General features: G+C 38.2%; 1 protein-coding gene across 1 annotated transcript; it reads left to right on the forward strand.

The window, feature by feature from the left end:
* Positions 1–12,341: 12,341 nt before the first annotated feature.
* Positions 12,342–14,284, forward strand: LOC149198424 (uncharacterized). Its single transcript, XM_089400292.1, has 3 exons — positions 12,342–12,539; positions 12,698–13,132; positions 14,069–14,284. Exons 1-3 carry the CDS (start codon positions 12,342–12,344, stop codon positions 14,282–14,284), a joined length of 849 nt encoding a protein of 282 aa, XP_089256418.1.
* The last annotated feature ends 834 nt before the right edge of the window (positions 14,285–15,118 follow it).

Raw genomic sequence — 15,118 nt, forward strand, 5'->3', positions numbered from 1 at the left:
AGGACATACTGTGACTATGTCTCTACACAAGCGAGCAGAGTCATCACCCTGTGCTCAAGGAGCCGAGCCCACAAGTCACCCAGATAAATGCAAGTGCCACACTCACAGGCAGAGTAGTCCATGACCGGCGCGCACAGAATCGCAGCTTAATATCATACATTTGCAGCATAAGAATTTCCAGACCAAACCCTCAGCACAGAAGAAATGCAGAGCAAAAATGACTGAGTAATGATAGGAGGAAGGGTTTTGGCATAGACTGAGGAGCAGGAAACACAAACCAAGGTAAGTACTACCAGCACAGTGATGTTAAAGACTGTCATAAATGCCACCTTAACAAAGTCCAGAATCATCTGAAGATTAAACGTTAACCACAACTGTTAAGTCCACGAGAAAATCATTATTTAATCATTTAATTAGTGATTAATGTAATATTGTATTATTTAAAATTTTTGTTGTGTGGAACTTTGGGCTGGTCCCATCATAGTGGTATCACAGCAGGATTTAGAATTGGCTTGAGAAATGGAGGTAGGAAGACGAGGTCATGGAAGGGGTGCTCGGAGGATAGCAGAGGAAGGATTGAGAGAGGAGATCAGGATCCTTACTGCCCATTTGGAGGTAGTTGAAGCAGGGAGAAGAAGGGGTCCAGAGGTAGGTGATGACAACGAAGAGGAAGCTATAGTAACAACAGATGGATCGAATGAAGAAAGGCCGGAAGTGAAACTGTTGAGATTGGTCCTATTGGCGAGCAGCAAGCCTAAACCAGAAATCCCAAATTATGACGGCAACTTGTCCACAGAAGTTCTGTTGGATTGGATCAGTGAGCTGGATAAGTATTTCAAGTGTGAAGAGGTCACTGAAGACCGTAGAGTTAAGTTCGTTGTGACAAAGTTGAAGGGACACATAGCCCTGCGGTGGGACAGTGTCCAAACAGAGAGAAGGAGGTTGAACAAGTTGCCGATCAAGAAATGGTCAAGGATGGTGGCCAAGGTTATAAGGATTACCAGATTGCACTACACAGGCAAGTGCAGAATCTGAAGCAGAAAGGGATGACAGTAAGGCAATACACTGAAGAGTTTTACTGAGTGAATTTAAGGGCCGGTTTTACAGAGGACACCCCAAAGAAAACAGCCAGGTATGTAAATGGCTTAAGGTTAGAAATATTAGATGAAATCAACATTATTTCTCCGAAAAACATCGAAGAAGCATATCAAAGTGCTACGAAAGTAGAGGAGAAGATCGCCAGAAAAAAAAATGCTAGGAGAGGACAGGGAACCGACAGAGGAAGAGGACAGTCTTATGGCAGAGGGCGAACTGCTGGCAGTAATGAAGAAGGCAGTAGTTCCAAAGCTTTCGGAACAACAGAGAAAGGTGACAACACGAGAGGTGGTAGGCCATATCAGTGAGGCAAGGGAAATGGCCGAGGCAAAGGAGCTAGTTATCAATGTTACAAATGTCACAAGTGGGGGCACAGATCTTTTGAGTGTCCTGAGGTGGAACAAGCTGGATAGAGGGGTGCGTATGTCACACAACCAGAAGAAGCAGAGGCACCTCCCCAAGAAGCAGAAAATGTGCCAGAAACAGGGGAAGCCTTAGTTTTGAACAAGGTGTTGCTGAAACCAGCCAAGGAAACAGCTGAAAAAACTCAGCGGAAAGCTTTGTTTCAGACAGTTTATAAGTCACACGGTAAGTGTTATAAGCTTATTATTGATAGTGGAAGTACAGATAATTTGGTGGCCACAAAGATGGTGGAAAAGTTAGGGTTGAAGCGTTTGAAACACCCCACTCCTTACAAGGTATCATGGCTGCAAAAAGGCCATCAGTTGCTGGTAGATGAGCAATGTGAAGTGGAGTTTCATATCGGTAGATATAAGGATAAAGTCATTTGTGACATAATGCCGATGGATGTATGTCACATACTGCTAGGCAGGCCATGGCAGTATGACAGGAAGAAAAACTGTTATAAGTTTGTCAAAGATGGGATCAAGCACACACTTGAGCCCATCAAGGAGGAAGAGACAGTGGGAACAAGTGAGATAAGAGTGTTGCTAATGAGTGGAAAGCAGTATTTGAAACAAGTTGAAGATAGTGAGGTGAGCTATGCTATTGTTAGAAGAGAAAAGATGGTGCTGCTATACATAGAGGTGTCAGATTTGCCCACAGAAATCCAACAGATGTTGCAGGCATTTAGTGATATAGTGGTGGATGACTTGCCAGATAAACTGCCCCCTAAAAGAAGCATAAGTCATCATATTGACTTTATACCTGGAGCAAGTTTTCCGAATAAGGTAGCATATCGAATGAGCCCCAAAGACAATAAGGAGATTAGAAAACAGGTGCAAGAATTGCTAGACAAAGGTTTGATAAGGGAGAGTTTGAGCCCTTGCGCAATTCTAATAGTTCTTGCTCCCAAGAAAGGAGGAGAATGGTGGACGTGCACAAACTCGAGGGCCATCAACAAGATCACCATCCGGTACAGATTTCCACTGCCACGGATGGACGACATGATGGATTGCTTGAGCGGAGCAGCATATTTTTTTAAGATTGATTTAAAGAGTGGGTATCATCAGATTCGAATTCGAGAGGGGATGAGTGGAAGACAGCCTTCAAGACTAACGAGGGATTGTATGAGTGGCTCGTAATGCCATTCAGATTGAGCAATGCACCCAGTACCTTTATGTGGTTAATGAATGAAATGCTGAAAGAATACATCGGGAAGTTTGTGATAGTGTATCTGGACGACATATTAATTTTCAGCAAGACGAGGGAGGAACACTTTCGACATGTTCGAAAAGTGCTGGAAAAATTGCAGCAGAATAAGCTGCTGATAAATCTGAAAAAGTGTACTTTTTTGTAAAAAGAATTAGTTTATTTGGGCTTTGTAATAGCAGAAAACAAGTTGAAGATGGATCCAGAGAAGATTGCAGCGATAATCAATTGGCCATCCCCAAAAGCTTATTTGAGGTACATAGTTTTCATGGGCTCGCGAGTTTTTATCGAAAATTTATAATAAATTTCAGTGAAATCTGCGCACCTATGTTGGACACTATCAAAAAGGCAAGTCAGCATTTTCGTTGGACCGAGGCAGTAGAGAGGAGTTTTCAGCTACTAAAGAAGAAGATCACATAGAGATCGATCCTGAGATTGCCAGATTTTAAAAAGATTTTTTAGGCTCACTATGATGCAAGTGGTACGACTATTGGAGCTTTACTTAACCAGGAGGATAAACCTGTTGCATTTTTCAGCGAGAAGTTGAATGAAAGTAGGCAGAAGTATTCATCCTACGACAAGGAATTCTATGTTGTCGTCCAAGTGCTGAAGCATTGGAGACACTATTTGCTGGGGAATGAATTTGTTTTGTTCTCGGATAATTCTGCACTATAGTATGTGATGCAACAGCACAAGCTGAATCACAAACATGCTAAGTGGGTTGAATATTTGCAGAGTTTCACCTTTGTGTTGAAACACATCAGCGGGCAGGCCAACAAGGTGGCAGATGCATTGAGCAGAAGAGCCCTACTCTTGCAGGAGAGTACTATACAAGTGTTGGGTTTTGAGCACTTGAAAGATTTGTATCAAACTGACGCAGATTTTAGGGAGGCTTATGAAGCATGCCAGAATCCTTTGGTGAGAGACAATAATCCATGGTTGGACTATAATTTGTAAGAGAAGATGTTGTTTAGGGGAGGACAGTTATGCATTCCTGATAGCTTGATGAGAGAGAATATCATTCGAGAGAAGCATAGTGGAGGTCTAGCCGGACATTTCAGCATAGACAACACATTAGAGCAACTCAACCATTTTTACTTTTGGCCAAAAATGCGAAGGGATGTACAGAGATTTGTGACCAGATGTAAAGTGTGTCAGTTGGCAAAAGGACACAGTGAAAACACGGGACTTTACACACCATTGCCTATTCCAAGTAGACCGTGGGACTCAGTCAGCGTGGACTTCATCTTGGGTCTACCAAGGACACAGTGGGGTTATGACTCGATGATGGTAGTGACCGGTTTTCGAAGATGGCGCATTTCATCCTTTGCAGAAAAACCAGCAATGCCACTCACGTGGCCCACTTGTTCTTTACAGAGATTGTCAGGCTACATGGTTTGCGTAAGTCTATTCTTTCTGACAGAGACATGAAGTTTATAGGGAACTTTTGGCGAACCTTGTAGAAGAAGATAGACACGTAGTTGAGTTATAGCTCTGCTTATCACCCGTAGACCGACGGGAAAACAGAGGTGGTAAACAGAAGTATAGGGAACCTGCTACAAATCTTGATTGGTGAGAATTCCCAGATGTGGGATCGAGTACTTGCCCAGGCAGAGTTCGCTTATAACAACTTGCCTATTCGTAGCATGGGTTGTAGTCCTTTTCAGATTTTGTATGGCATGCATCCTCACAGAGTGCATGAGTTGCGAGATCTAGGATAGCAAGAAAGGCGAAGTGTTGATGGGGATGATTTCGCTAACGCGATGAAAGATTTGCATGAGCAGGTGAAAATTAAATTGCAGGACAACAGTCAAAAGTACAAGCAACAAGCAGATTTGAAACGGAGAGAAGTGCAGTTTAATGTAGGGGATGAATTCCTCGCACATTTGCACAAGGAACATTTCCTTAGAGGTGCATACAACAAGCTGAAGTACAAGAAGATAGGTCCCTGCAAAGTCCTCCGGAAATTTTCAGCGAATGCCTATGAAATACAATTGCCACCAGAGATAAGCATTTCGCCCATCTTTAATGTGGCAGACCTGTTTCCCTACACTGCTGATCCAGAAGAAGAAGACAGAACCACACGGCCTACACGGGACACCCAAGATGGAAGTGAAACTTGGATGAAACAAATGCCTTACGTTTAACCTCCCGAGATCGAGAGAACCTCGACACTCAGGTGGCCAAACGAACTCGGCGGAAGGAGTATCTACAATATCTAGTCAAATGGAAGAACCGTCCTATTGAGGACAGTTTATGGCTTGATGCCAGGCAGATAGAGCAGGCAGGGTCTTCAGTCGAGAAGCTTATGGACCGGAGTCATGATTTCTTTTTACCCCGGGAGCCTGATGCAGGAGCATCCAACTAAGGGCACCATGACCGGGAGTTGGTCTCTGCCAAGGTGGAAAGTTTTATCAGTGATTGGTTTCTTTATGTTTAAATAGTCAAAGTAGAATGTAGGAATCTGTTTATTTTTAATTTCAATATCAGTTAGGGAACAGTCTAGTCAGTTAGGGTCATTGTCTTGTATGTCTTTAATAAACAATAGTTTTATTACTATTTCTTTCATTTTAGAAAATAAAAGACAAACATGTCAAATGTAAAATCTTGCAATGCAAGAAGAACCGAATGCATACACAGTTGTATAACTAATAGAATAGAAACTAAAAAGTAATTACGCACAATTCATATAACTGTGGACAAAATTTACAAATAGAAGATTGTAAATCATTCTGAAGGTTCAGCATACGAGCATAAGTAATAAAAAGCAGAGTAGACAATTTTTATTCATTCGAATCCATCTGTAACAGCCATTATAATATTTCTTTATTGTTTTCCTAATCATTGAACAACCAGAATAGCAGACATGGTGCATGCAGACTATTTCATTTATTTTCTTTTCTAAAAGAACAACACGCAGACAACAAGGGTTGCACGCCAGTTTCCAGAACGAAAGTTGGTAATCCACGAAGAGACCACAACCAAAACAGACAAGAAAAATTACAAACAGTTCGAGCAAAGGCGAGTATGTGAACGCTGGTAATAAAACCTCAGAATAGAGGTAACAGACATAAACTAAAACATTGTGATTTCTTTTCATTCCACAACAAATATATATATATATATATATATATATATATATATATATATATATATATATATATATATATATATTCGCATACATCTGACAGAGGGTGTGGAGATAGCCAACTAACAGTTAAAGAGTTGAGTTAGCCATTAAAACCCTAGACGGGGGTTTCAGTTCCAGAAAGATATACATAAACATATTTGATTGTATACAACGAACATTTATCAAATCAAATTAACCAGTGGAACCCTAGAAGAGAGTTGCGAACAACCTCCAGGCAATCTTTCAAAATCATTGTAACATTACAAAATTTCACAGAGTCAAATGAGGGTTTGTGCCAACAGCCCAGGTCACATAGCGACAACAGAGGCATATTAACAAAGAAATACCGGGACTCAATCCCATTAAACCGAAACAAAATAAGCACAAGAAAGTAAGTAGAGATAGTGGCAGAGCCTATCGGAACAAGGAACGTGGCGTTCATACCAAACACGCCCACGAACCAAACCCCAACTTGCACAACCAAAACAGGGCAAGACTATTAGCAAACTGTCAACTAACAAAAATAAACGAAGGGTAGAGAATTGTCACTACATTAAGGGAAGAAATTACCTGGAGTATTGGCCACGCAAGGAGAAAGCAAAACCAGAAGTCACGAGCCACAGTGACAACCTGAGACGGAGGAGCCAAGATCGTTAGAACTAGCGTAAGATAAGGAGAAGAAAAAAATCATGGAGAGTTAAGTTCCCTCAGCGAAATCGCGAACAGAAGGAGGCCACTGTAGACGTGACCTGTAGCATGCACAACATGAATCAACTCTAAATCAGTCAGATAACCATTAAAGAACAATAACAGTGAAGTGAGAACAAGCCAAACAACTGAATAGGACATACTGTGACTATTTCTCTATGCAAACGAGCAGAGTCATCACCCTGTGCTCAAGGAGCCGAGCCCACAAGTCACCCAGATAAACGCAGGTGCCACATTCACAGGCAGAGTAGTCCATGAACGACGCACAGAGAATCGCAGCTTAATATCATACATTTGCAGCATAAGAATTTCTAGACCAAACCCTCAACACAGAGGAAACCGAGAGAAAAAATGATCGAGTAACGATGGGAAGAAGGGTTTTGGCATAGACCGGGGAACGGGAAACGCAAACCAAGGTAAGTACCACCAGCACGCTGATATTAAAGACTGTCATAAATGCCACCTTAACAAAGTCTAGAATCATTCGAAGATTTAACGTTAACCACAAGTGTTAAGTCCACGAGAAAATCATTATTTAATCATTTAATCAGTGATTAATGTAATATTGTATTAACAGCCTAGTAGGTTCACAAGATTCCTATCTTGAATTTTGGCCACATGTTTAACTTCATTTAGAAATTCTTTCTTTCCTTGCAGAGATTGTAAGGACAGCTTCTTCAAAGCTTTTTCTTTTCCATTTTCAGTCGTTCCCTAAAAAGATTCAACAAAAATATACGTATGAAGATAGTGTCTAAGGGTGCCGTGAGAGAAGCCCCGCCGAATATGATAATTAAGGATTTTATAAACCAGTAGAATATTTCTTCGTCACTATTACCTTGTATACAGCGCCAAAATACACCTTCTCCAAGCTTATTATTCTCATGAAAATTATCCGTAGCAGTTATCAATGTGTCCATCGTAAACACAATTTGCCGATCCTCATCGATTAATGTCTCCTCCTCGACTTGTCCATGACCTATACAACCAAGATAAACAGCTAAATGTGAAAAATATAGGTGCAAAAATTGAATGTGTATAACTTGCTCTTGCAATCACTTGGCAGTTTTCTCGAAGAGGATTTATGTGAAAAACCGGTTTTAAAAACTAAACTTTAACAATATTGCAACAGAGCAAATAAATTGTAAGGACGCATTCTATGTGTACATAAAGACTTGCTGGACCCAACCAAATAATTGATGCATTACCTTCATATCTATTTCGAACTGCCGACTTCAATCTCCTTCCAGTTGCAAATACGCACACCAATAATAACACTACAAGCAAGCGGCCAGTAACACCTAAAATGATGGCTTACCTTTTTGAAGACATGTTGTCATGCGGCACCGGTGTATTCGCAGGGTTTGAAGTAAAGAATATATACATTTCGCAGCGAACTATGCAGCCTCCCATAAAATAACGGGATCCTTTCGTTCCAGCGGACACTTGAAGAATATTATTTATTGTTTCTGACAGACATGATGTGCAGTTGTCAACAGACATATCTCTGGTGCACTGGACCAAACCGTATATGTCTCGACCCAAGTAGTCATTACTCATTCCAGAAGCATATAATTTAGATCCAGACACTGCTTCAGCTTTCAACTTGTTCAATAGGTTACGAACAGCCTCATCAAATGAGAGGCATCGGGACTAGGAGTAATATTTATTCCATTGTTAAGATACCATCCATCAGTGGTAGGCAATTGTCCGAAGAAACTATAGTTCTCATAACGTAAAAAACAGTAATCAAACCAAATTAAACCTCCGGCTGCATTACCACAACTTTGTCGAAGAGTAATGTTTGCTTGTTGTGAACAACTGTAGCACTGGTCGAGTGTTGTATCTCCCCGACATTGTAGGAGGCCATATATTTGGTTAGGACTTCGGCCATACTCAGAAGTGTTAAACCTTTTCTGGGCCGTGTCTTTAATAAGCGTATTCATCACTGTATTCAGATTTTCCTCAAGCTTACTGCCTTTTGTATAGTTGACACTGTGGTGGCATGTAGAATAATTTGTGCCTCGCAAATCTGCGACTGAATAGAAGTGCCATTCCATAAGATAGTTTAATAGTTTCTCTCACGAGGAGAGTCGACCATGAGACTTTCCCGTGGAGGATTGTCATGGCCAATGGAGAATGGAAAACCTACGGTGCAAGGATTTGCCAATATCAGTGCCTCTCAAAATTCTAATTTACTCTGCACTGATATCGTACGCTTAATCAGCAGATGCATAGAGCATGTTTGCAAGTTTCCCATGGATTTAATGTGGTCAGTTTGGATAAATAACGTATAGGGACTACCCAGAATCAATGAAACCATGTTAAAAATAGAATATGAAAATAAATAAATCGACGGTAACTCAAACTGTGATGCATCGGCAAATTCATGAAAATTAATGTTATGGAAATTTAGGGTATATTTAAAGAAAATTTTACAAGGATTTTTGTAAATTCAAGTTATAATCGTTAAACTTTAAAATTTTAAGTGTTTTTGGAGGTTTTTAATGGTGCTGAATCCATTTTCACTATTTCCACCTTACAAAATACAAAATACGATTCAAATACTGCCTCTACAATTTTTTTTTAAATTCCTCACCCTCATTAAACCACTCCAAAAACTAATAAACCACTCAAAAAACTAATAAAAACTCTGCGTGTGTTGCTTCGCCGGATTCAGGAATGGCTCACCCAAAATGACGCTTTATGAGTGCCCACTGTCGAGCTCTGTACCCCTTGGTATGCCAGAATTGAAAACTATTATAAATTCTTCAAACTTTCGAAGCTCCTCATCTTTATCATGTGACTGACTGGACTCACTCGACGAATCGGAAATATTAGTAAAGTCCAAGTCGAAGTCTCTGCAGTGATAGAAAATAAATATTGAAGGCCCGTACAATGTAGTTTTCAGTCCACCGAAGAGAATCCTGTACGACTGGGGGTTAAATTTGACACCGGTATGCTTGTATTTCGCAATTTTCTCAGTGAAATACGATTTTAATTTAAAACCTCCACGTTATAGGCAACTTGTCATTCATTTTCAAAACCATCATATTGATGGACATGTTTAAAAATTAAAAATTTTAATTTTTTTTTATATTATATATATATAAGTTTATAACCTATGGCATTTTTAATATAGTTTAAAGTGTAACAGTGATCGGATTTGCGGTGCAGATTTTACATTAAATATGCTACAAACTTACCACCTGTAAAAGTTAATACTTATCAGATTCCATTAATGAATCCGAGTCACGACTGTCCGCGGCCGAATCCCCAATGCGGCAGACACTCAAGGGTCCAGGATATGTATGTAATGCACAACACCTGAAAGTTCAGAAAAAGTAATTTATGTGTCTATGTGCCCTTAATTCCATTTAATACTCGTCGTGTCTTCAGTCAAATCCATCGATGGCGTGTCATATAGTTTTTAGTTTGAAGCAGCTTGATGTTCGACTGTCTGGAGCAAGAATTGGGGAGCAAAAATCGGTGGGCGCCTGAATATTTTGTTCTATTGTGTAAAACCAGTCTTTTACTGTGTGAAAATAGAGGAGTAAGTCTCCGTAAAATTTTCAGCTTACTGTGGTGAATGGAGTCGAAGCCTCCCGTTTGTGTTTTGTAATGCATTCTCCTTCATAAATATATAAACCAAAGTATTTTTTGTTGGTGTTTTGTAATGCATTCTCCTTCATAAATATATAAACCAAAGTATTTTTTGTTGGGCTCAGTGTGCATAGTTTATTTTTGGGTTTCACTATGCATACTTTATTTTTGCTCCGTTCTTACCGTGCATTATTTCTAGAGTTCAACTGTGTTTTTTCACTGTTAGTTGGAAACTTATTTTAGTTAGTATCATAAGAAGTTGCCTCTCCCTTTACTGTCATAGAATATGTTAAATTTGAGTATGATAGAAAAAGAGGTCTTGTGTGGTCAAAGAGGCATAGTCGAACTAAGGGCAACAAAACCGATAAGATAGGATTTGACTATCCAAGAGGAATTGTTGGATGACAAAGGGGATGTTTAACGCGGTGAGTCGGCAATTAATGCTCAGAGCTCTCGATTCTCGAAATATGCAGTAGGGCGTTTCTTTTCGAAATTCCATTTTGGTGTAATCCCTAGGAATCGAACCTTACGCCCAGTGGTCGATAATCTTCTCGTTATCATCGAGCAGGTAACACAACGTTCTTTCCAATGTTCTCAGATGTTCTTTCAGCAGTTTAAGGCTTTTCTGTATTTTGTTATATAATTTTGGAACATGTTTCTTCTAGATTTAAAGAATTATTTAAGTCCTTTTTGTATGTATCTTTGGTGGAGTTAAAGCCATTGTGTAGCTGAACAACCCATTTGTTTTATTCTTCTCCTCCCCCGAGCAAGTAATTGCATACTTCAAAATTTACAAAGAATGTTCGCATTCAAATTCATCAATCGGCGTTAATAATGAATTGGAAGAAATGGTCAAATTGTGCACAGGGCACACAGGCTCGTCGAAATATTGTTTTCAGTTATCGAGTAGGCAATTACTGCTCTTGAGCCTTCAAAATGTCCATTGTTGCATTGCTTTCCCGAATTGCTTAATTACTGTTCTTGTCGAGCCTTGAAAATGTCCGTTGTTGGGTTGCGTTGTCGCACTGCTCAATTTCTGCTCTTGATCCTTGAAAATGTCCTTTGTTGCGTTGTTTCCTCGAATTGATTTTATCTCAGTGTACTCGCCAGTATGCCCATCACTTGTAAGTTGTGAATCTGTGATGTGCAGCGTGTTGTAGCCTATAAGTTGTGACTCAGACTCTCAGAGTCATCTTTGCTGCTTGTCTGCGTGTAAATTGGTGGGAGAATTGGGTTATGGTAGATAGGTCTTTCGAACGTCCATGTCGGCCAGCACCCCGCTGATCTGTAGACTGTGCATCATGAATCAGGTATTTTGAATTCTTTTGTTTTTCTTTTTCTGATTACGAGTTCCAGCGTCCCTGTGCTCTTGACAGTGGGAGCTGTAGGGAACTCTCTTTATTTTTATGAAAGATTTTGTGTTGGGTTCTGCTATGTATATCCTCTCGAATATGGATATCTTCATTTGAAAATGAAATGGGGGTATGCACATTGCATGTCTTCTGACGATGAATATTTACATATAAAAACTGGGATAAAGGAGAGATGGATAAGAAGAAACAACTAAGATGAATATTTTCATGTGAAAGTTTGTTATATCATTTTTGATAACAACTTTGTTATATTGTTTAGTTTTGGATTTTTGTTGTAAAATTTCATTTGTTGGATTAGTTAATTGAATTTGTTAAAGATGTATTTTTATAATTTTATTAAATGATTTATTTAGATTTATTTTTAGCGTTTGGGATTTTTAGCAGCATACCTGTGCAAGATTATTTTTTTAATACGGTTTTAGTTGATGAAATGAAATTCATATATACTAAATACTTTATTTTTATTATATAGGTATTATATATCAAAAATGTCTTCAGAAAAAGGGAATCAACTTTCTATCAATTTTTTTTTTAGATGGTCTAATACATCTCAAGCTTCATTGCGTGATAAAGAAGATCATGATTTTGATCTAAATGAAGATTTAGATGTCTTGGGGCATAATGAAGAATATGATATCTTGGAGCATAATGAAAAAAGTGATGAAGAATTTCACCACAGAGAACCTAACACCCAAAAGAAAAGAAAAATAAAAGTAAAAAGAGAGTTTCATGATCAGTGGAAAACTAAATATAAGTGGTTGAGAGAGGCAAAGCATGAAGGAAAAACAGTTATGAAATGCATATATTGTGAAATGCATAAGGCAATGGGGCCATGGGGAATTGGGACTGGTTGCTCTACATTGCAACATGATTCTATAATTGTTCATGCTAATTCAAGCATTCATAAACTCTCACAGGCAAAGTGGATATGTGGAAATGAGAAGAAGGCGAAGTCTATTACAGAACACATTGCATGCATTGATGATATGAACAAAGAAAGAGTCATCACTACTATGAAATTAGTATATTGGATGGTTCAAGAGGATCTACCACTTTCAAAATATGAATCTCTTTGTTTGCTTACAATGTCTTTACACATGCCAAATATGCCAAAGAACAAAGAGTACACGTCATATACAAATCACATGGCTGCAAAGAATTCCTTTTTGCTATATCTCAGTACCTTGAAGAGCTACAAACTTCCAAAATGCTAGATAGCCCTTTTCTTTCATTGATGTTAGATGAAAGTACAGACCGTAGTTTAGAAAAACATCTTGTGGTTTATGCCACGTTTTTAAACTCAAAAGGATTGGGTCCTCCAATTTCACAGTTTTTAAAGCTCATAAATGTTTGCGATGGAAGAGGGAAAACAACTTATGATGCAATCAAACATTTAATGGCATCAAGGGGCCTTTCAATAGAAAGATTGATAAGAGTTTCCACAGATGGCGCTTCTTCAATGGTTGGTAATGAAAATGGTTTTATCACTTTCTTGAAGAAAGATGTACCTAATCTTGTAGGTGTTCATTGCATTGCTCATCGTGAAGCCTTAGCTGCATCAGATGCTTCAAAAAAAATACCTGAATTATTATTTGTTGAGAAATTAGCAAATAAGGTATATTCTTGGCTGCAAAATTCTACGAAAAGAAATAGTCAACTTATTGCTCTACAGGAACTTATGCAACTTGAAACTCTTCAAACTCTTCAAATCCATGGAGTTAGATGGCTTTCAAGCGGACAGGTCATTGAAAGACTTGTTGCACTTATGCCTCCCATATTAACATTGTGGAAAAATGAAAGAAAAGACTCATGGTATGATAAGGCAAGAATCTTTTCAGTGCAATTTTGTTTACATATGCTTGCAGATATAATGTGTGAATTAAACAAGTTGAACAAGCAATTCCAAGAAGAGTACATTGATGTCAGCTCTTTAGGGGCAGCCATAGATGTCACGGTAAACACTTTGAAAAGGTGGTTTTTAAGAAGCGACACATTTGCAGATGGCACATGTTATTTATCTAAATTTATAGATGCTTCTAAATTTGGCTTTCTAGAAATTTGTGATAAGGAAGGGCTTGTTCACAAGCATGAATTACGATTTGTAGCAATTCCACATGCATATGTTGATTGTGTTGATATACAAAAACAATCATGGAAACCGTGTATTGAAGGTTCAATAGAAAGTTGCAAACAACTTGCAAAAGATTATGTTCAAGCTCTCGTAGAGAATTTGAACACAAGATTCCCTGATCTTGCATTTTTCAACTCAGCAAAATTGTTTAGCCCTTGCCATTATTTAGAGGATGTTCATGGCAGAGAACGAAATTCAAAGCGTTGGCTCGAAAAGATTTTTCAACACTTGCAACATCCTTATTATCAAAGTGAAGAAAACAAAACTACATTTGATTTTGATGCTTGTTTGAAAGAGTTGCATCCATTTGTTGACACTCTTCGTGTTAATTGCGAGGGATCATCCATGAAAGATGCATGGAGGATTTTTTATGTTACAGGGTTGCATACAAATTTTCCTCACATGTCAAAATTATGGCAGGTGATACTTACTATTCCTGCAAGTACAGTTGCTTGTGAGAGAGGATTCTCAAGACAAAACATAATAAAGGATGTCCGAAGAACAAAGCTATCATTAGTTGCATTGGATGCCTTGATGCAGGTGTCTCTAACAGGGCTTGATTCATCGATGGTGGCATGGGATAGGGTATTTGACATCTGGAAAGATGCTAAAGAAAGGAGAACCTTAAATATTTAAAGTTTTTACTTTTATTTTTATGTTTGTAATAGTGGTGTTTTGACAATTACCTCTTTTGGTGAAACTGTCCAAAATTTAATTTCTGTACATGGTGATATTGTATCTACTTTTTGAACATTTACATAGTTCAAGCTCTTTACTATTCCACGGGGCAGCCCAGTCAACTTTAGCCTGGTTCAATTTATAAATTAATTGTGAAAGGTTCTTTGAAGCAGTTTAAAAATAAATAAATAATCCATTAAAAAAATATGCTATGCTTGATTTTATTCTTAACAAACCAGTTCACAGAGCACAGATGAAACTTGTACAAATACATTTTAAAAGTCATATGATGGGCAGTTTAAAAATAAAAACGTCATAAAAAAATTCCTTGACGGGTAGGGTCACCCGTCAAATTTAACCCCTGCCTGTACCTATCTTCTATTTTTAATTTAATGAGAACCGGTACGATTTATTATAAATATATAATTTAATATTAAGGACAATTATCGTGGGTTGTTTTTGTTATCGTGGTCAGGTTATTATCATTAAATTAAAGATAACTATATTATTATACTTGGTAGGTATGGTTTAAGGCATTCAATTTGGTCTTTAATCCATTATTATTAATTTATTTTTGATTTTTTTTTTCTATTTATCTATACTTTAATACTAAGATTTTTTATTATTATTTATATTTATTTATTTGAAAATTAACTAATTATTTTTGTCATTTATTTATAATTGACAAAGTTAAACACGTACTCTATATATGCTTCGGTGAAAGTGTTCTGAGGTTCGGTGAAAGAGTTAAAAGCATACTCTATATATTCTTGGCATATATTCTTACTCTAT

The sequence above is a fragment of the Pinus tabuliformis genome, chromosome 2_1 (genome assembly GCF_031772625.1).
Source record: "Pinus tabuliformis cultivar Carrire ecotype Pingquan chromosome 2_1, CPIR1, whole genome shotgun sequence".
Classification (NCBI taxonomy): domain Eukaryota; kingdom Viridiplantae; phylum Streptophyta; class Pinopsida; order Pinales; family Pinaceae; genus Pinus; species Pinus tabuliformis.

Coding starts and splice junctions, on each gene's coding strand:
- LOC149198424 (XM_089400292.1), top strand. CDS start 12,342: ATGGGGCCATGGGGAATTGGGACTGGTTGCTCTACATTGCAACATGAT. Junction 12,540..12,697: donor TCATCACTACTATGAAATTA/GTATATTGGATG, acceptor GCTATATCTCAG/TACCTTGAAGAGCTACAAAC. Junction 13,133..14,068: donor TTGAGAAATTAGCAAATAAG/GTATATTCTTGG, acceptor AAATTATGGCAG/GTGATACTTACTATTCCTGC.